Source organism: Dryas octopetala, chromosome 5 (assembly GCF_963921425.1).
Source record: "Dryas octopetala chromosome 5, drDryOcto1.1, whole genome shotgun sequence".
Lineage (NCBI taxonomy): Eukaryota > Viridiplantae > Streptophyta > Magnoliopsida > Rosales > Rosaceae > Dryas > Dryas octopetala.
The window spans coordinates 16,669,523-16,689,578 of NC_141370.1; the positions used below are offsets into that span (position 1 = coordinate 16,669,523).

At 37.6% G+C, this 20,056-nt stretch overlaps 2 protein-coding genes across 2 annotated transcripts; one reads left to right on the forward strand and one right to left on the reverse strand.

Moving 5' to 3' along the window:
* Window positions 1–331: 331 nt before the first annotated feature.
* LOC147284996 (sec34-like family protein) lies at window positions 332–9,306 on the forward strand. Its single transcript, XM_086245344.1, has 24 exons — window positions 332–559; window positions 726–923; window positions 1,004–1,048; window positions 1,149–1,223; window positions 1,312–1,407; window positions 1,639–1,716; window positions 2,379–2,464; window positions 2,632–2,698; window positions 2,808–2,870; window positions 2,990–3,091; window positions 3,293–3,397; window positions 3,497–3,589; window positions 4,027–4,115; window positions 4,829–5,048; window positions 5,594–5,680; window positions 6,226–6,339; window positions 6,438–6,470; window positions 6,696–6,782; window positions 6,867–6,929; window positions 7,318–7,434; window positions 7,705–7,797; window positions 8,317–8,442; window positions 8,550–8,650; window positions 8,889–9,306. The coding sequence occupies exons 1-24, from the start codon at window positions 485–487 to the stop codon at window positions 9,019–9,021; spliced, it is 2,346 nt and encodes a 781-aa protein (XP_086101470.1). The 5' UTR covers window positions 332–484; the 3' UTR covers window positions 9,022–9,306.
* A 427-nt stretch (window positions 9,307–9,733) lies between these two features.
* On the reverse strand, window positions 9,734–18,911 carry FAB1A (1-phosphatidylinositol-3-phosphate 5-kinase FAB1A). The gene is made up of 12 exons (XM_086245343.1): window positions 18,684–18,911; window positions 17,698–18,405; window positions 16,584–17,336; window positions 16,109–16,262; window positions 15,657–16,001; window positions 14,362–15,216; window positions 13,918–14,249; window positions 13,260–13,383; window positions 13,007–13,177; window positions 10,986–12,515; window positions 10,336–10,602; window positions 9,734–10,202 (listed from the first exon to the last, which is right to left on the reverse strand). The coding sequence occupies exons 2-12, from the start codon at window positions 18,315–18,317 to the stop codon at window positions 9,888–9,890; spliced, it is 5,466 nt and encodes a 1,821-aa protein (XP_086101469.1). The 5' UTR covers window positions 18,318–18,405; window positions 18,684–18,911; the 3' UTR covers window positions 9,734–9,887.
* Between the last annotated feature and the right edge of the window lie 1,145 nt (window positions 18,912–20,056).

Sequence of the window (20,056 nt, forward strand, 5' to 3'; positions counted from 1 at the left end):
AAAAACTAATGTGGCGTGGCTTATAGCTCTAAAATGGTTAAGAGGTTTTATCCTTATTGCTTGATTAGAAAAGAAAAGTGGAAATAATTCCTCACTAAATGTTGGGCAATGTTAAAACTAATGTGAGATTGATATGGAAATCAGAATATAGTAATAGCTTCAGTTACTTATTAGTTATTACAGCGTAGCTGCCTTTTTCAACTGTTTTATAATGAAACGCGTCGTTTTGATGGTCATAAACAAAACACAAGGCTTGTGTTCAAATGTTGTCGTTGAAAGCCTGCATCCGTTTTTTTTTTTTTTTTGGTCGAAATGCCTGCATCCGTTTATACAGAGAAGCAAAAGAGGAAGTGAGAACTGAGACTCGACAGAGAAGAAGAAGCGGAGGAGGGAAATTGGGAATAGCTGATGAGGAGAAGCGTCGTCTGAATTCAACTCTGAATTGTGAGTGAACCGTTGTCTGATTGAAGATTGAAGGTCGAAAATGGCGAGTAAGCCCAGCCTTCCAAAATCGGGAGCCATTTCTAAGGGCTACAACTTCGCATCTCACTGGGAACAGGTCCTGAATTCAAAACCTCATTGCCCTAAATTCAATTTCATCTGAGTTTTGTTCAATTTGTTTGCTACAATTTGCTTACAATTAGCGAGAGCTTCAAATCAGATCAGATCGGATCAGATCCTTTCGACACGAGTTTGATGTGTTCGTTTCTTTGTTGGCTCTGTAGAACGCGCCTTTAACGGAGCAGCAACAAGCCGCCATTGCAAGCCTCTCGCATGCCGTCGCAGAGCGACCATTTCCTCTCAATTTGGCCCAGGACCGTATCGCAGGGCACCAGAATGGCCTCTCCGTCAGCACCAAGGACAGCTCCTTCGGCTTGGAACACTCTGCTGCTATCGAAGCCGTTCTCGTCAATACGAATCAGGTACCATTTCGCCATTGCATTCCTTTTATCTCTTTCAATTCAGTGACTTTTCACTGCAACTTAGCTTTTTGTTGCTGCAGTTTTACAAATGGTTTACGGATCTTGAATCAGCGTTGAAGTCGGAGGTTAGTACTCAATTCTTTCAGCAACAGCAACACACCTCCTTATGATGTAAGTAAAGTTTGAATATGCGGCTTATTGCACGTCTTATTTTATATGTTTTAGACGGAGGAGAAGTATCGTCACTATGTAGACACTTTGACAGAGCGAATACAGACATGTGATGGTATACTTGGTCAGGTAATCTTGTATATATTTTTGCAAATTACTGCATTTTTTGGTTATGTATCTGTTTGTGTCATTAATAGCTACGCTTCATTGTATGCAGGTGGATGACACGCTAGACTTGTTTAATGAACTACAACTGCAGCATCAGGCAGTAGCAACAAAGACTAAAACTCTTCATGATGCATGCGACCGACTGGTTGGTTTTTCTTTCTATTGTCACCCTTTTTCTAGTGTCATGTTAATCACTGTTTATGGTGCCCGAAAACTTTGAAACTCTACTATCGATTCTGTGAAGGATGAGCAGAAGGATGTCCTTTAACCTTATCTGATGATTAATGTAGCATGTGTTTGTTGGTTCTGTTATCTTGTTCTTGTCCATGTAATTTAAAATATCTACAACTTGATGTTTTCTCATTTTCCTTTGCAGTTAATAGAGAAGCAACGACTGATTGAATTTTCGGAAGCACTCCGTAGTAAGCTCAACTACTTTGATGAATTGGAGAATGTAAGGTTTGAATGCTACCTTACCTAGAGATACAGTTTGCTTCAAATATTAGGTTGCGATTTAACTTGTTCCCCTGGAATTATGTTTAAAATTGTGCACCTTGCCTTTCTACCTTTGCATACATGGTCAATGGATGGTAGGAACCATCAGAAATGAAGACAAGGCATGAAATTTAGAAGTTACTATCTCTTTATTATAGACGGGTTTGGTTCATTGTAGTCATGATGTATCAAAGTTTTCTGTTTGATAGAATTTTGACTATTATTATGACATTTAGAAAAATATCATTGCCAAAAATGTCTGAATATAATCTTGTCGATCAAATTGCTGTGTTAAAAATATAGAACTCATCAAATATTGGTTTCCCTAGTTTCCAAAACAAATAGAACATGCCAAAAAAATTGCCTATTTAATTATCATATGTGATAGGAATTTAGGTGGCTGTGTACATTGTTTTTTGGTAATCCAAGTAACTGGATAGATAAATAAAAATCAGTATGTTAGCCACATGCATCAATCAAACCATAAAAATTTGTTAGTCCCACTGAATGAGGTGAGAACATATCATGGTGCACAAAGTGTGTGTAATATATCCACAGAATTCATCTTATAAATATAACCTTATCAATATAATTCATGCTTAACTGTTCAACTGTGTGCAGATTTCTACAAATTTTTATTCTCCAAACATGAATGTGCTAAATGAGAACTTTCTCCCTCTGCTCAAGCGCCTTGATGAGTGCATATCGTAAGTGGGATACCTTTATTAATTCTGTGCAATTCTATGCTTCAGACACTACTCAGTTAAAATCCTTGCAATTTTTTCATTGATACCGGGAAACAGTGAGCACTTAATGAGGATAAATTTATTGAAATTAAAACTTATTGTTTTCATATGATTTGTGCCTATTTTAGGTATGTTGAGAGCAATCCACAATATGCAGAATCCAGTGTTTACCTGCTCAAATTTCGACAACTGCAGGTATAATTTGCAAGAGGATTGATTAGGCAAATAGTATAGAATGGAAATTCATCTTCTAGTAGGATTTATTTTGGTCTTCAGTAATATAGCAATTACATGTTTTGGACAGTCTCGAGCCTTGGGCATGATTCGTTCTCATGTACTTTCAGTTCTCAAAGGTGCTTCTGCTCAGGTAAAGTTACCTTATTGAATTGAATTATCGTTAACACATTTGTGCATGGTAGACTTCAGTGTTTACATGCAATAATGCATATGACACGGCTTTGTATTATGGTCACTGTCTTGCATCAGGTACAGGCAGCTATCCGGAGCAGTGGAGGCAGCAAAACATCTGTTTCTGAGGGTGTAGAAGCATCTGTTATATATGTCCGTTTCAAGGCAGCAGCAAGTGAGGTAATAGTGGCCTTTTTGGCTTGGTATGATGCTATTGTATTAGTTGAAAATGTCATTACTGCATTTTTCTGGCCAGGGCGTGAAATCGCGATGAGCCTGGAAAACATTTTTACACTAATCATTTGAATGTGGGAACACATTTCTGTGCTTTAACTTCAAGATCTTTTAAATTTTGATGTCTAACAGTTAGAATCTCTGCAGCTTAAGCCAGTCCTGGAGGAAATTGAAAGCAGAGCATCAAGGAAAGAATATACTCAGATCCTTGCAGAATGCCACAAACTATATTGTGAACAGCGCCTTTCCTTGGTGAGCTGATGATTGGCTGTTTCCTATAAAAGTTTATTCTTTCATTTCATATGTTCAGTTCACTGTTATCATATGCTCGTTTTTATATGCATTATCCAGGTAAGAGGTATAGTACATCAACGGATATCTGAATTCGCCAAGAAAGAGGCCTTGCCATCATTGACTAGATCTGGATGTGCATATCTAATGCAGGTAAGAAATATAGGTTATGAGGATATTAATAGAAGAAAAGATCCTATAAAAAATGGCAATGAAGGATATTTTTTACGATAAAGTGAAGATGACATGATGAACCCTGTCCTAATTATGTACAGTAGAAGAGCAAATTTATCTGTGATGTATGATGTAAAATGATATGCAAATTACTATCATATCTCTAATTTTTGCTGCGTAGATATATTGAGTATGCTGCAAGGTCACACTGGGTACAATCTAGCAATGTTTTGGATTCCATGTCACAGTTGATGAGTTTTTTCCTTTTCTTATTTTAAATTCTTTTCTATTTTTCTCTTGTATTGTATTGAGGTTCTTTTTCTTCATTCCATTTTCCATTTTCAGTATGTATCGTAAACATTTATGTTGTAGGAAAACAAAGTTTCCATTGTAATTGACACCACTATTTATTGCAGGTCTGTCAGCTTGAGCACCAACTTTTTGATCATTTTTTCCCATCTTCCGCAGAGGACGTTTCAAGTTTGGCTCCATTGATAGATCCTCTGTAGGTCCCCTTTTCTCTCTTTTTCTTGTTTTCTTTAGGGGTTGGACAAGCAGTAAGTGGGGTATATGATAACAACAATAAGACAGTTCTTTAACCACTCTTTCCCCCTGTTATTTCTTCTCTCCTCAATTTTTTCCACTATTTTTTAGTGCTTTTCTGAGAGGTTGGATGTAGTAATTGGAGTATACTGTCAACTGAACAACAGTAAGGCAATCTCTGTTAATTTACATGTACCAGAGATGAATCAAGCTTGAAAAATTGTTTTTTTTTTGGTATTATCCCAAGATATTTATTTATCACCAATAATAAAAGGCCCCAAAAACATTTTTAAGTTTAATTGTGATACTCAGTGCCTCAGATATGTATGTTGTATGTGTTCTAGAGAAATTTATATGATTGGGGATGGGGTCTGAGAGGGAGAGGTCTACCGAATGGTTATGTAGGGAGGCTATTTCTAGTACTCTGTAGATTATATGTTTCTTAATATCTTAATGGGAGGGGGAGCTAACAAAGGCAAAGATGGACATTTTATGAGACACTTTGGGGATCATCTTCTGTTTTGTGTCCTTGTTTTCACTTCATTCCTTCTTGAGATCACTTTTAGATATAACCCTGTTAGGCTGTTACATTGTAGGATGGAGGTTGGCTGGTTGTTTGGTTTATGCACACTTTAAACTATATAATAACCTCATTGTGGTGATAACTTCATGCAGGTCTACATACTTATATGATACACTGCGGCCAAAACTTATTCATGAAACAAATATTGATTTTCTTTGCGAACTTGTTGATATATTGAAAGTTGAAGTCCTAGGTGAACAGTTAAGTCGGCGAAGTGAATCATTAGCTGGGCTACGTCCTACATTAGAGAGAATTCTTGCAGATGTTCATGAGCGGTTGACTTTCCGTGCTCGAACACATATTCGTGATGAGGTGATTTCTATTCCTGAGAATTAGCATTTCTTCTTGAGTTTATATGCCAATTAAACCTGTTACCTTTTTATGTTATCATAACTGTTTAAATGTACTTGTCCTATTTCCAATAGTTTTTTTTTTGCTCTTTTTCCTAAATGGTAGAATGAAATGAACAGAGGGAATTATTCATTTGTTTGAATATTGATGGAACTTGCTGACTATATGGTCTGTTGTCTTCGGTTGCTTGATTTTGATTGATGTTTTTCATCAATTTAATATCTAGCTTAAAATAGTCACGAGCTTGCAAAACAAGTTTATTTTCCTTTGGAGATGCAAGAACTTTCATGATGTAGAAGGAAAAAGTATTCGCATTTATACTTAATTTTCTACTGATGCGGTTTGGATGGGATAAATTGTATGGTATTTCCCCTGTATTCTGTTTCCAGTTATCTACTTATTTATCTGGTATGTCTAGCTTAGTTTTCCATATCCTTGTCTTTTTTTGGAATAGCTGTTTTTCCTTTCCCTTTTTATCTTAAAGCTTTTTCTTGCTTCTGTTTCAGATAGCAAATTATTTGCCTTTGGATGAAGACTTGGATTACCCTGCCAAGCTGGAAAGATCTGCGGCAGATAAACTTGAAACTACTTCTGTAACTTTTTTCCCATTTCCTTTTATAACTTTGATGGACGTCTGACATAAATATTTATGTTGTCTGATGTGTATCTAGGTGTCAAATTTGTCTAGTCCCTAACTTATAGGTTTATAGGACATTGGCACATGTTTTAATGTTTTATAATATTTTATGACCTCATTGAAGCATTTATGTAGCAGTCTGATGATATTGGTAGTTTTCTTATTGAAATATCCACATAACACAGAAACAAACTGCGTCCTGGAAATACCATTTAGTGACCTAAGAATTTATTCACCACTTATATTTTCAAATATACCCATTAAGTATGCAGTCTAGGGACATTATTATGCCTTGCCCATGTAATATAATTTCCGACATGATCTTTTCTAATTACTCATGTAACATGTATTTGAGTATCTATTTGATGGTAGTGGGTGGCAAATGGAACACTACTGTTAGCTCCAGTTTTGTATCATTGCTGAATATGAAGATCAATGTATCTTGAATGATTTTCTCATCTTTCCTTATCCTTTTTTTTTTTTGTTGGGGTCAAATTGCAGGCTGATGAAAACCTTGTTTTTAAAACGTGGTATCCACCTCTAGAGAAAACAATATCTTGTCTTTCAAAGCTGTATCGCTGTTTAGAACCAGCAGTTTTCACTGGTTTAGCACAGGTACTTAAGCCTTTGAGCCACCATGTTATAAACTTGTCTTGAATAACCCTCTTCCTATAAATTTTGCTAAACAATTGGATTTTTGTTGTTTCTATCAGGAAGTTGTTGAAGTTTGTTCAATATCTATCCAGGTCAGTAATTGAATGTCTACTGTCATATGCAGTACGTAGGAAATTCTCTGTGCATAATTCAACTCTATAACTCTACTGTCATAACATACTGTGTTATCCTTGTTTATGGAGATGCTGGGATTTGGTTAGTGTGGCCTTAATATGGTTACCCACGTTTTAAATATTTTGTTTAACATGTCAACAAAAAACCACATGTAATTGATTGGCGTTCCTTTCATCTGCCAGAAAGCAAGCAAACTCATTGCAAAGAGATCATCACCAATGGATGGTCAGCTTTTCCTCATAAAACATCTTCTTATCTTAAGGGAGCAGGTGATCTCTCCTTTCTGCTGTATATATCATGGGTAGTTATTCTATAAAAATCTACTTATTGACGCATGTATTTTGTCTTCCCAGATTGCACCTTTTGATATTGAGTTTTCTGTCACACACAAGGAACTTGATTTCTCCCACTTGCTGGTTAGTTGCTCTAAAAGCTAAAGCCTCCTATCCAAGTGCATTATCTAGTATTTTGAATCAGGGTCTTAAATAGCAGGGAAAATGGAAACGTGTACTGTTATGTCTGAAATTTATTTTATTTTTGTCTAATATCTCCTTCCAACCTTCACTATAATGATGCACCAATTTATCATTATTTTGATTAAACATGTTGAAATTCTGAGAATTTTGAATTAGACATTTTTTTCTTCAAAATGTCATAAGTTCTGTAGTTTTTTTTTTTTTTTTTTTCATTAGCCAAGATATTCAGAATGTCGGTTTAGTTTAGGTAACAATGCACTAAAAGCTCCTTAAATGCTTGAAATTTGATGGAATGAAAGTCGTAATGTTTTTTAATCTCTTTTGCCAGGAGCATCTAAGACGGATTCTTAGAGGTCAGGCCTCTCTATTCGACTGGTCCAGGTCAACTTCACTGGCAAGAACACTATCACCCCGTGTTTTGGAAAGTCAAATAGATGCCAAGAAGGTTTGACATTTTACCCTTTCAATCGATGATTTCTTAACAATGTGTTTGCTCTATCTCGTCAGCAAAACGAGAGACCAAACACCTAGATCTAAAGCTAGCTTCTCCCTTCTTAGTTTTTACATTGATAATTCCAACTTTCTTCATTAGATAGGCTTTTGGAGCAAGATTTTGTTTTTATTTGTTGCGACTTTGGTTCTTTTTGTGGGGTTGTTTTGTTCTAGTTTTCATCCTAATCAGCCAGTACTTCCATTCATATTAATTTACTTGCAGGAACTGGAGAAAAGCCTGAAATCCACTTGTGAGGAGTTCATTATGTCGGTCACTAAGCTAGTTGTGGATCCTATGCTTTCATTTGTTACCAAGGTTTGTCGTTTCCCCCTTTAATAATATGGCTGGAAAACTAATGAGAGACCAGACACCTAGATATAAGTTTGCAATTAATAAATCAAACAGATTGTTAGAACAAATTGCCTAACAAGAGATCTCAAAAGAATCCATATGCTTTGAAATTAGATATTTTGGAACTTTTCTACCCTTGCCTCTTCATAATCCCATATCTGAATGCTCTCTATAAATTAAAAACAACTTCATCCAAACATTCTAGCTATCTTTATTGGTATAACTCTCATGGCAGTATATTGAGGTTCCTAGGATCGAATCCTGCCTTCACTTGGTATGGGGGGCTTTTGGGGGATGAGAGAGGGCTACTGCCCGGGCCTCTAGTTGAATTGGAAAATACCTTCATGCAAGTATACAAATATCGTTAAAAAATCCTGCCTTTACCAAGTTTTCTCGCATTCAGGTCAAATTTCTCATGGATTACCTACCCTTGCACTTCAGAAGTTTAATCATGCCTATGACGTTTCAATGTGCTTTCTACAGGTCACAGCTGTGAAAGTTTCATTGTCCTCAGGCAGCCAAAATCAAAAGGTAGATTCGGGTATGGCCAAACCACTCAAAGATCAAGCTTTTGCAACTCCGGATAAGGTGGCTGAACTTGTTCAAAGGGTATGCATATAAATTTATTGCTCGTTTTCTTTGACTTCACATATAACTTATCCATTACACTACTGTTCAACTAGAGCTGATTTCCATCATGCATATATCTGGAACAGGTAACTACTGCTATTCAGCAAGAGTTGCCAATGGTTATGACGAAGATGAAGCTTTATCTGCAGAACCCATCAACACGGACTATACTATTCAAACCGATAAAGTGAGTACATAATTCACTTGTACAAGGTGTTATGATCATCAATGTGCACACTTCCTGATTGATTAAGTTGATTTTTTCTCTTGTTGGTTAAGTTGGTCGGTCGTTTATCTTCTTTTCGCTATCGGGTCATACTGAGAGTTCTTTTATTCCACCAATAATGTCTATCATGCTCATGGATGAAGTACAACTATTCCCCAACACCTAAAGTGACACTTTCTCTCTCTCCTTTTTTATGCAGGACAAATATTGTGGAAGCCCACGTACAAGTACAGTCCCTGCTGAAGGCGGAGTATTCCCCTGAAGAGATACAAGGAATCATAAACATGTCTTCCATACAAGACCTACAAGCACAACTTGATGATCTCCTGTAGAGTGTGTTTGTGAAGGTCATTGACTCGCATCATATAAATTCTTCCCATTAGCTGGATGATCTAAAGGTTATTATTGGTAGATTAGAGAAATTCTGCAGTGTTGAACCGAGGAAATATTGGATGATCTAATGGGTATTATTGGTAGATTAGATAAGAAACGAGGAATATATGTATCAGTTTTTGGTATCAAATAATAAGCCTACGGATAGTCTTATAGGGTTTGTGTGAAACCGAGTGCTCATAAGCTATAGTTTTTGTTCAATACAATTTCAAATTTTCCATTCAGTGCAGCACAATTTGTATATCATCACGCATTTGGTATTTTCAACTGGGAAATAAGCCTTTCGCCAAGTCCTTCGACTAGCGGATAAATCTCGAAGGCGCATTCTCAAATAGCATACTATCATAAACTCAAATGTCCCTCCACGGATATCCTTACAATTTGGCCGAAAGAACAAAAGAGATGGGTTTGTCCGGCGAACTTGAGAAATCATATTATGAAATTGCAGCTAAAAATTGAGAAATCAGAATCAATGATTTCACACGTGATATGTGCCAGCGAAAATTTCTTTGAAACAAAACCCTTTTTTTTTACAAAGAAAAAAACTTAATATATGTATATTCCAAAAGAACAAAATTCTAGCAAATAAACAAAAAGAATAAAAAATGAGGGTCAACAAAATATTACATTGGAAGAAAAAGAAAAGAGAGATGACAAATAATGAGGCATATTGATTTTATAGCTTGCATTGGACACCAAAAGGATTATTCAGCTCACATCTTCACATGTACAGGTGGGGATTGATTATTCGGCTTAAATCTTGATATATACAGGCAAAAGGCAAAAGGCAAAAGGTATGAGGTCCTCAATCACCTTGTGAATATTCTTCACAATGGTCCGATTGGGATCCACTAGGAACGATGGTTAGGGGAGGCCACTGATCAGGAACCATGAGAAAATAACCGGTCATTGCTTTCCTGAAGCGTTTCTTATACTGCTGAGGTGAAATCACAGTTGGAGACGTGTTCTTGGGACCACCAAGGATGCCTGAGGTCTTCACCCAAGTTTCAAGGTGCTTGTCCCATGTATATTGCCTAATGAAATCAATGATCCCCAAAACTAGCTCATGCTTTTCCTCATCCACGCCAACCAGTAATGAGTAGTCCATCACATCGGCCGACTGTAGCAAAATACGTTACAATATATTAACAACAAATAGATGCCGTGATAATATGCCAATGTCAAAATCTAATCCACTATGCGGGTTTCTGAGAAAACATCAACACGACAACAAGTGGTTAAGTCCAACTTACAGCAAGGAATGCAGTATCATTCCAGACAGCTCTCTCTAGTACCCGCTTTGCCTTGTTCCCCACAAAAATTGGAGAAGTTGGCATTGCTTCAATCAGATTCTGGTCCAGTAGAACTTTATTGCTCCCACTTGTATCTGGATTATAACGTGATCGAGAAGATCCTTTCAGGTCATAAAGCCGTGTGACATTCCGTCTAAATAATAGATTCTCCATTACTAAAACATCCATCTTGGACTCTTTCCCTGCTTTACCATGCTTTGATGAGACCTTCAAGGCAAAAGAGAGATAAAATTGCAGATTAACAATAAAGTTGTATCATTAGAATAAGACAAAGCCTAAAATTGGGTTAGACTCGGATATAGTAAAAAAATTGCAGATCAGGATTTCTCTTTTCTGGGGAAAAAAGAGAAATGGTGAACTCTTTTTTGAGTTGCAGTAAAAGAATTTGGTTTCTCCCTTGATTAGACAAGTCAAAAAATACATTTAAAATTTACAAATGTTAGCAAGATGTCTAGATTGAGATTTGAATGACTGTGGTAAGGTAGGATTTAGTAAATATCAGATTGGAACTACTTGCTAGTTCCATATCTGAAAAAACAGCACCAGTAAAAGCAGTGAACAAGGCAAATGAAAAAGGCAACCAAGAATACCTGATAAATACCCAGGATCTTTGCCAGGCAAGTTGGGCTTCGAGTATTGATTGACTCAGACAAATACTTAAAATAAGCTGGTGCAAACTTGATAAATGACTCCAGCTCCGTCTTTGTAACTTGTTTGATGATAAAACGATCATCCAAGGATTTTGCAAAGAAAACGTTGCTTTTGCCACCCTGGGCTCCCCACTTCTTACAGCGGCTAAGAGATCGCACGAAATCTAATTCAGAAGGGCAACATGTCCTCCTTAAAGCCTCAAACCGTGTTGCATAGTAACAAGTCACTGTATACTTCACCTTACCAAGGGGACCATCATCTGTAAAAGAAACCCTAGCATGTAAATCCTTCGACAAGAGCGAGTCCAGAAACTGAGTGCTCCGGGACCTCGACATGGATAAGATGCTCTCATCAAAAGAACCAAGACTTCTGTAGGTCTCAGAAACTGCCTCATCAAAAGAGTTAAGTGAGAGAAGATTTGCTGAATCAAAAAGCGGTAATGAGACTAAAGTCTCCCCTGCATCTTTGGGTCTCTCAGACTCAGAAATCTGCAAATGATAATTTGGCGAGACAAGTGCATATGCAATAACACTAGTGGGTTCATCATCAAAAACAGGGATAACAGTGTCATTGATGCCAACAGGCAGTAGCAGCCTGGCACCACTTTGCCGTTCCAATTCCCGGAACAATGGAACATAGACAGGATTGTAATCACCAATACAGAGCTTTTGAGCATGCAAGGGAATTTTGTTGAATGAGCTATTAACATTTGGAAAGGGCATGCCTACCCGGATTGTGGAGCTTTCAACATTGTTGAGGCCCTTAAGAGATATAGAGTTAACAGACCGAGTTGCCTGTAACCCACCTTGATCAATAGGACAATTTTCCAAATCCGCATTTGATGCAACTTTTTTTACCACAGTTGGAGAATTTACTAAGGTTGAATCAGGAAGAGAATAGCCATTCTCTTTAGGTATTGTACTAATTGGGTGACTTTCACCAGTCCAAGCCGCATCAAGGGTATCAGATAAATTTGCCACTACAGAACACTCATTCCCTTCTGAGAGGGTCCTTCGTACAATTTTTCCAGATTCCAACGGATCAGATTTATCAATGATATTTTCAGAAGGAGTGGAAAGCTCAGCCTCATTCCTAAGATTCGGGTCCAGACCCATTTCAGTTCTGTTCTGAACCCCTTCAGGCTGGTTAAAGTAGCCAACTTCTCCTCCTTGGTTAATATTTATATCAGGCTTTGTATCTGGAGGAGAGGAATCACAACTACTAAATCCTTTACCTGGCTTCTCGACAAGTTTCTCCACAGAACTCATAGGTTTCTCCTTGGGTTTGGGAATGGAACTGCTCAAACCTTCCTGGAAATTATTGTTACTTAAACAGGCTGCATGAATCAGGCGTTGGTCCCAAACATAAGAGTGGAAGAGTAACTGCCTCCGCAATTTATTAATCTCAAGAATATCAATAGCAGGCTGACCAAACTTCACCTCCCCATTCATCACTTTTCGTAATGATTCCTGCACGATGTCATGTCACCAATGAAAACCACAAATAATACAACTTCCTTCTCTAACAAATGAAAAAGAAAAGAGCAAATAAATAATGTAGGGTTAGACTTCAAGCAGGAAGGAAAACCAAATTTTTCCTTACATATGCTAAACCAATATACTATATGATAGATCTTTGTTAATCAATCAGGATGACTCAGACAGTAGGTTCTTGTTTAGAAGTCCATTTGAATCAATAATTAACCTTGGATGAGTACTTCAAAACATTTCAAATCAATTGAAGTCTATCATCCATCCAAAAGTTGGAATACTATCATGCAGGCAATGCATTGTGTACTGTATATAGAATAGCAAAGTTTTTATCCAAAAGCAACTTTGGCTCATATTTATATCTTCCTCTTTTCTCTTCTCCTTTTTTTTTTTTTTTAGGGGGGAGGGTGGGGGAAGGGGGGAGAGAGAGAGAGAGCAGGCGGAGTGGGGGTGGGATTCATGTGAACTACCTCAAAGTCTTCTCTTTCCTTTTGAAGCATTCCTTCAAGTTCTGCAATTTGATAACTTGGTTCAGGTGCTTTCTTACCACCATCCTGTGTCCCTGCAACTGCTATCTTCTCTAAAATCTGATGAAGAGCACTACGCAATTCAGTAAATAGAAGCTCTGCTCGGTTACCCACCTAGTAGACAAGATCAATAATCTCATAAGCATTGAGAAATTTAGAATCAATTGCTGTATCAACTAAGATTCAAAAATTGCACCTCATATGCTTCTTTTTGTATCCATTCCTGATTATCATAGTGAAATTCAAGTTTCGGTGGTGGAAGATAAACAGAATGAACATGAATTGAGGCATAGCGGAAGCAAGCAACCATTCTCCCGAAACTGTACAGGTAAGAACAAAAGTATAAGAATATAATAACTTAAGGTGCTTTAGATGAACTCTAAGCACTTAAAAAGCTTCAAAGACCAATCTAAATGCCCGAGAAAGCCTACATTGGTGCTCACCTAAACTCACCCAGTTGGTTTTCTAGATGAGCACCCAGTAAGTACAAAAAGAAAGAAGGTGATACAAAGTATAAGCTTTTCTCTGAAATTAAAAAACACAAGGCAAAAAGGTAAACTAGGAATGATGACAAGACGACTTGAACTCGATATCACTCAACTGAAGAAAACCCCAGCCAGACCACCTTGAGCTAATGAGAATATGAAACCACCCTAACTCAGACTCAACTGTAGATGTCTAAGCACAAAAAGTTAACAAGTATGCCAAAATTACAAATGTGTGTGTATATCTTGAAAAGTGAAAGAAATGTTATGCATGTCCTTAATGTTTTGCTTCTTTAATATTTCTATTTGGTGGGGTGGACTGAGACTGGTTGGTGCAAGTTTTAACAGTTCAAAAGGAAAAATGCATACCCATAAAACCGAAGACAATCTCTGTGAAGGGAATGACCGCAGCTTGCAACTCTGTTTGCGGCAGCATGATTTGAAAAGCTCAATTCCAAAAATTTCCCAAAAGATAAACCCCAAGCAGCATCTGACATTACTACCCTGCGAGTGGCTGGAGGGAAGCCATTGGTCCGAGGACATCTCAAGCACCTGTGCCACATCCAAATTTTTCCTTCCCTTTCCCCTGGAAGTAAAATCTCTGGGAGTTTCTTAACCGATATTGTAAGGCTCCCTTGTCTATGAGTATAACAATGAACATGCGCTTCTGATGGCATCCCACATGAACGACAGAGGTAACTCTAATAAAGAAGAAGAATTCAATGGCAACTTCTTATGAGATTGCCGATGAAGAACATGTTTCATATAAAATTAGCAAATAGAAAAGGCTATGTTTGAAATGATGTAAAATACCTGATCAAACAGATTATCCCGTAAAAACCTCCCCAAAGGCTTATCAAAGCTTCCATAGTATTTGATTCGAAAGAGATGGGCCCTTTCACACACAGTTCCCTTCCACACACATCGTGTTGATAGGGAAACCAAAATGCTCTGATGGTCTGAAGGTGAAGGGGGAAACTCTTCCTTTGAAGATCCCACCTCCTCATTAAGATTATCCCCAGCGTGGCCACAGCCGCCACCATGTCCTAATGCTTCTGAGGTGCCAAAAGAATTAGAGATCAAATTATCGTAGACCAAAGCTTCCCCAACCTTAGCTATTTTGGCCGGACAAGATTCTTTAGACCCCACATCAATATTATCCTCAGAGGCACAAATTGAGGAGAGCTCTTTACTGTAGGAACCTGTGATATCCTGTCCTGGGGGAGATGAGGAAGTGAAGGGAGATGTAGATTTGGTAGAGGTTGAGGCATGTTCTATGAGAAAAGCTTGAGAACAAGGAGCTTTAGGCAAGCAAATTGAATTGGCGCCTTCCATCTTTAAATTGGGGTCAAGACTGGTACATGAGCCACTATCTGAAATTAAGCCTTTATTAGATTGCTGTTGTTCACTGCTACCATCAGGACCCTGAGGCTTGCCAGCCGCTGGGACACTAAAACCAGGTATGGTGGAAATGGACCTGTCAATACTTGATGGTTTATTGGGTAGTGCAACAGTTATCACAGACTTCAAAGGAAGTTCTGGAAGTGAAGCACCTTCATCAGCTAAAAATGAAGTCTCCAGAGCCAAGTGATAAGCCGCAAAAACTCCATACTGGACAACATGTTTCACCTTCTTTAACTCATCCCCGTTGGCACCATGGAGCAAAATCTGAAATAAAGTTAAGCAATACATTCATCTCAACAGTTCTGAGTATTCTTTTTCTTTTCGGAAGTAAAAAAAAAAAAAAACAGAAAACAGAAAACAGAGTAAAAGGAATAACTAAAGCAGTTAGTGCTCCAATGCTAAAAAGGCATGAAGATGCAGCCCCAAAATCCACAGGAGAAAAAATCCACATTAACATCCTTGATAAGCGATCTCATTAACCTGATTGCAATTCCCTAGTCTCTGCTATATTGCCTCTGTAATCCCACACAGACATTATATTTTTTTTTGTAGATAACCTATGAATTAGTAATAACATTAACACATTCAAGGTCTAAAAACAAGACACAATTAAGTGCCAGTCAACGCCCAAGGATTGAAGCTTCAAAACATCATTACTTTGTACCTTTATGTCTGTATATTATGTGTATATATTCAGGACTTACAGTAACACCCAAGGGCTTTGGGCAACCTTCGAAGAACATCAGAGTCTTTGTCAATTTTTTCCCACCTTGCCCAGCACTGCCATGCACTTCAAGAAATTTCTCCACATGGAACATGTCACAATACCCTAGTTTTGGTGATGTAAGATGATCTATTGAAGGGACTATTTGTGCCCCAGTGCAACGGGCTATTCGCTCTAAAAGTGGCCTCTTAATATTCAGAACAAGTGATATGTCTTTCGCAAGAAGGTAATCTTGAGCATACCGAGATACAGACTTCTCCACCAACAGAACACTAGGGTGATGTGCGTCTATCTTAGCCACTGCCATCTTCAGATGGTCCATTTCCTAAAAAAGAGAATCTAGCCCATCAGAAATAAAAACATCCCAGATTGCTAAATGACTGGCAAAAAAGTCAGTGTAAGAACATGTGCAGGGAAAAGTTAAAAAACAACCTGCTGCAACAAAGTATCAAAACTCGACAATAGGTTTGAAACACGCTGATATTCCAAAGCTCCTCCGAGGATTAAAAAACGCGGTTTTTCTTTCTTTGATTTCATTCTCCGGTGAGCCACGTTTTTCTTACAAACAACTCCTTTAATCACCGTACTAAGAAAATGAAATGAAATGAAATACCATCAATATCATGGAAATTGGTGATTTGTTATAAGAACATATAAACTTAATCAATCCTTATTCCAATTAATGGTGATGATGGAAGATATGAAGTGGAAATACTCAAGCAAACATATGGAGAATCTATTTAGCACAATCAGTTCTACAAAATGTCATTCATCTCAAAGGACAGAACTAAAAATATGAATCATCCATTTAATAGAATGAAAAAGACCATCATTTTAATAAGCCTTCTCAATAGATTAAATTGTAGAGTTCAGAGTAAGCGTACATAGATCCAATAGAAAAAATTACCTCTCACTCCGACGCCCACAAGCTATGCATTTAACCTTCACATATCCCCCAGGATCCATTCCTCCACCCTTGCTCGTATCTGGCTTAAGAAGTGTGGCAGCTTCCCATGACAAAGATGTAATTATGTCCAACCAACTCTCTTTGTCATCTTCATCACCCAGATGTAGGTTTTCAACCTGCAAAAGCTGAGCTACCAAAGCCCTAAAATGACCTTCCACCACATTCTTCATGGCCTTCCTGTGCTCCTCTATTGACTTCTCCCTAGTACGAGACTCCCCACTACCAAAGCTGTTTGAAGGGCGTAGATATCCCCACTCCCCTGTAGCACCATCACCACCACCACCACTACCATCATCATCATCATCAAATAAGACAGCTTCTCTCTCATCTTCTTCGTCCTCCGGCTCTGGAGGGAGCCAAAGTAGACCATTATTCTCAAAATCTACAGGTTCTGCATTTTTACTCTCCATGTCATACGGAGAAGCTTCACATTCATCACCATTATCATGTTCATCTGATTCTTCTCCAAGATTCTTAATTCCCTCTACACACTGTGTATCAAAATTCTCAGGTAATAAGGAACTCAAACTTTTTGCATCAGTGTTTTCTCCATCAGGATGAACCTGATGTGGTCCATAGACGTTATCAAACTCCTCGATATTGACTGCACCATAATAGTCATTGGCATGAGAGAAATGCCTTGGTTCTGAATCTGAACGATAACCGCCATAGTCATCATCCTCATCATCACTCCTATTATCAAAGGATAAATAAAAACCAGAAATGCATTACTTTATAAAGAATCAGATATAAAGATTTGAGAATCAATAATCACGGCTAGAAACTTAAAAGTAACAGTCATTAATATGACCTAACACATGCATGTCTCACAGGTAACATGAACACTAAATGAAGAAAAAATGTCTTAAATTATATTTCTCGGATACAGATATTCTTTGTTCACTCTCCCAACCCCAGTTTATGTTTTTCTTTATTCAGGCACACACAAATATCTTACAAGCACAATAGAAAACACATGTGCAACTAGAGAAGATAATGGTGACAACACTTAGTGCAGTACTCAAGAAAAGTATTCAGATAGGGCGGGAGATACCTGTTCATGCAAAATCCAAATTGGTTGGGAGACGACTCTGCCATGGCTGCATCAGAACTAACACTCCTCTGAGATGTTACATGGTCTTGCTTGGCTGTAACCGAATCAATTTGGGAAGATTGACTAGGGCTAAGACCAGAACTATATGGCACACGCTGGTAAGGTCCAGTTGAATAAGGGGTAGAACCAACAGTACTGCTGCTACTGAGGCAGGTGCAGCTGGACTTAGTGCTGGCCAAACTTGTTGCTGATGGCGATGGACTGAGGCCAGGGCTGGGTGCAGGGGCCCCATTATCAACTGTTGTTATCCCTTGCTGCCATTGCTTGAAGCAATAATTGCAGACCCTAATCCTATCCCAATCTTCACTACCAGTCCTTGGCTCATCGGATGGAGCAGGAACAGAGTTTGCAGTACACTTGGCACAAAAAACTCGGCCACAAAGTCGACAATGATGCCTTCGGTTAAATATTGTGAACTGGGAATCGCAGTCATAACATACTCTACAGCTATGATCAGGCATCCAAAAGTCCCTGGACACATTGGCTGGCTCGGACCTCCGGGGGATCCAAGACTTTACAATGTCAACTAACTCGGATAGTTTGTTGTCGGGGGTGCCCATCGACAACTACCCCACCCAAGCCACCTCATGATGAAATGGTCATTAGAAACTCTCACAAACCAGACAGACAAATGACTACTAAAAGAACCTGATGAAAAAAAAAAAAAAAAAATCAAGAAATTGATAAATCCAACAACCACCACTTAATTTGAAACTCAATAAGATATGCCTAGTTGATCGCTAAGAGCTACTGAAATTGAAATGCACACATAAAATCTCATCATTTTTCATAATTGGGTTCGAAACCACAGAATTCATAAACACAAAAGAGGAACTGAGAGTTCAAAACAAAAACAAAAAAAATTCAATCTTTGTAGCTAGCAAGCAAAAGGGTTGCAGGCGAACGCAGAGCAGCAGCATAATTACCTGGAGTAGGGGAGTTGCGAAGCAGCCGAATTCAATATTGCATGGCGAAAATCCCAAATTCAGTGCTTCGCAATCGGAATTGCGAGAGATTTACAGACAATGACAAAGTTCAATCCTCCACAACCCCAAAATGAGCCAAACCCTAATTAATCAATCAATCAGAGCACAAAATCTTCGTTGGACCCCACAGAAATGTATCCGCGTCTTATATGCACAGCAAAGCTGTATTACATGACAACGAAACTGTAATTATTTAACAAAAAAGCTGTGTATTATATTATGTGAAACTGACTTCCACAAATTCATTCAATCTTATGTAGTATAAAACATATAAACCACACAAAACAAATTTGAATATAAAAACTTAGAAGATAAAGGAAGACGAAATGTGAACCGCACCTGTAACTGTAATTCCCCAATTTGGCGCGCCGACTGAGACATACACTTATATAATGCAAACATTCACCGACTTATTAAATGAATTCTCGTAGAATTTTCCACCTTCAGTTCTTTTTTATTTTTCCACTCTTTATGTGTGGAGTGGCACGTAGAAGAAGATAAAAGACTCTTCTTCAGTCTTCACTCATGATTATTAATTAGTATATAAGTGCATGTGAAATTCAGAAAAGAAAAATGCTTAAAGAGAATTATAATTATAAAATTAAGCAAGCCTTGTCTATAATCTGAAACAAACGGGTCAAAATTGCAATTTGTAAGTAATAGTAGTGCTAAGATCCCAACTTATTATCAGAGTTCGCAAGTAATGAGAGAAATAACTTGAAATAGTAAAATTATAATCATATTATCATAGCTTCAAATTTAGAAATATAATAATATATATTATCAAATTTTATATATGAAATAATAAAATTGTAATGTAAATCATGATACTTCAAATATTGTCTTTTAACTAAACCAAAAAGAAAAAGTAGGAAATAATTGTAGTCGGTAACCATATTATAATTGGTTTTTTTGGTGGCATATATTATTCTACTATAGACTTTACTTATTTGAAATGATATATTAAATAATTTACACATGGTATGATCCATAAAACGAAAAAGAACAACTTTCAACGCCACCGCAATGTTTTTTTTTGTTTTGGCCAAAACGCCACCGCAATGTTTAATTGGGGCCTATGGTCAAACCACACGTGAGCAAAGCCACGTGATTGAACTGAACCAACTGCCAACTACGCAAGTCAAAATTAAGACTAGAACTTCACTCATCAGAATATCAGATATTGGTTTCTACTTTCTTCCAAAGGTAAAGCACACTTAAAATAGAAAGAAAAAAAAAATCATGAAGTAGTTACTAATCCTATATTTTCACCATGAAGCCTTCTCTGCTAAGAATCCCAATCACAGTTTTGC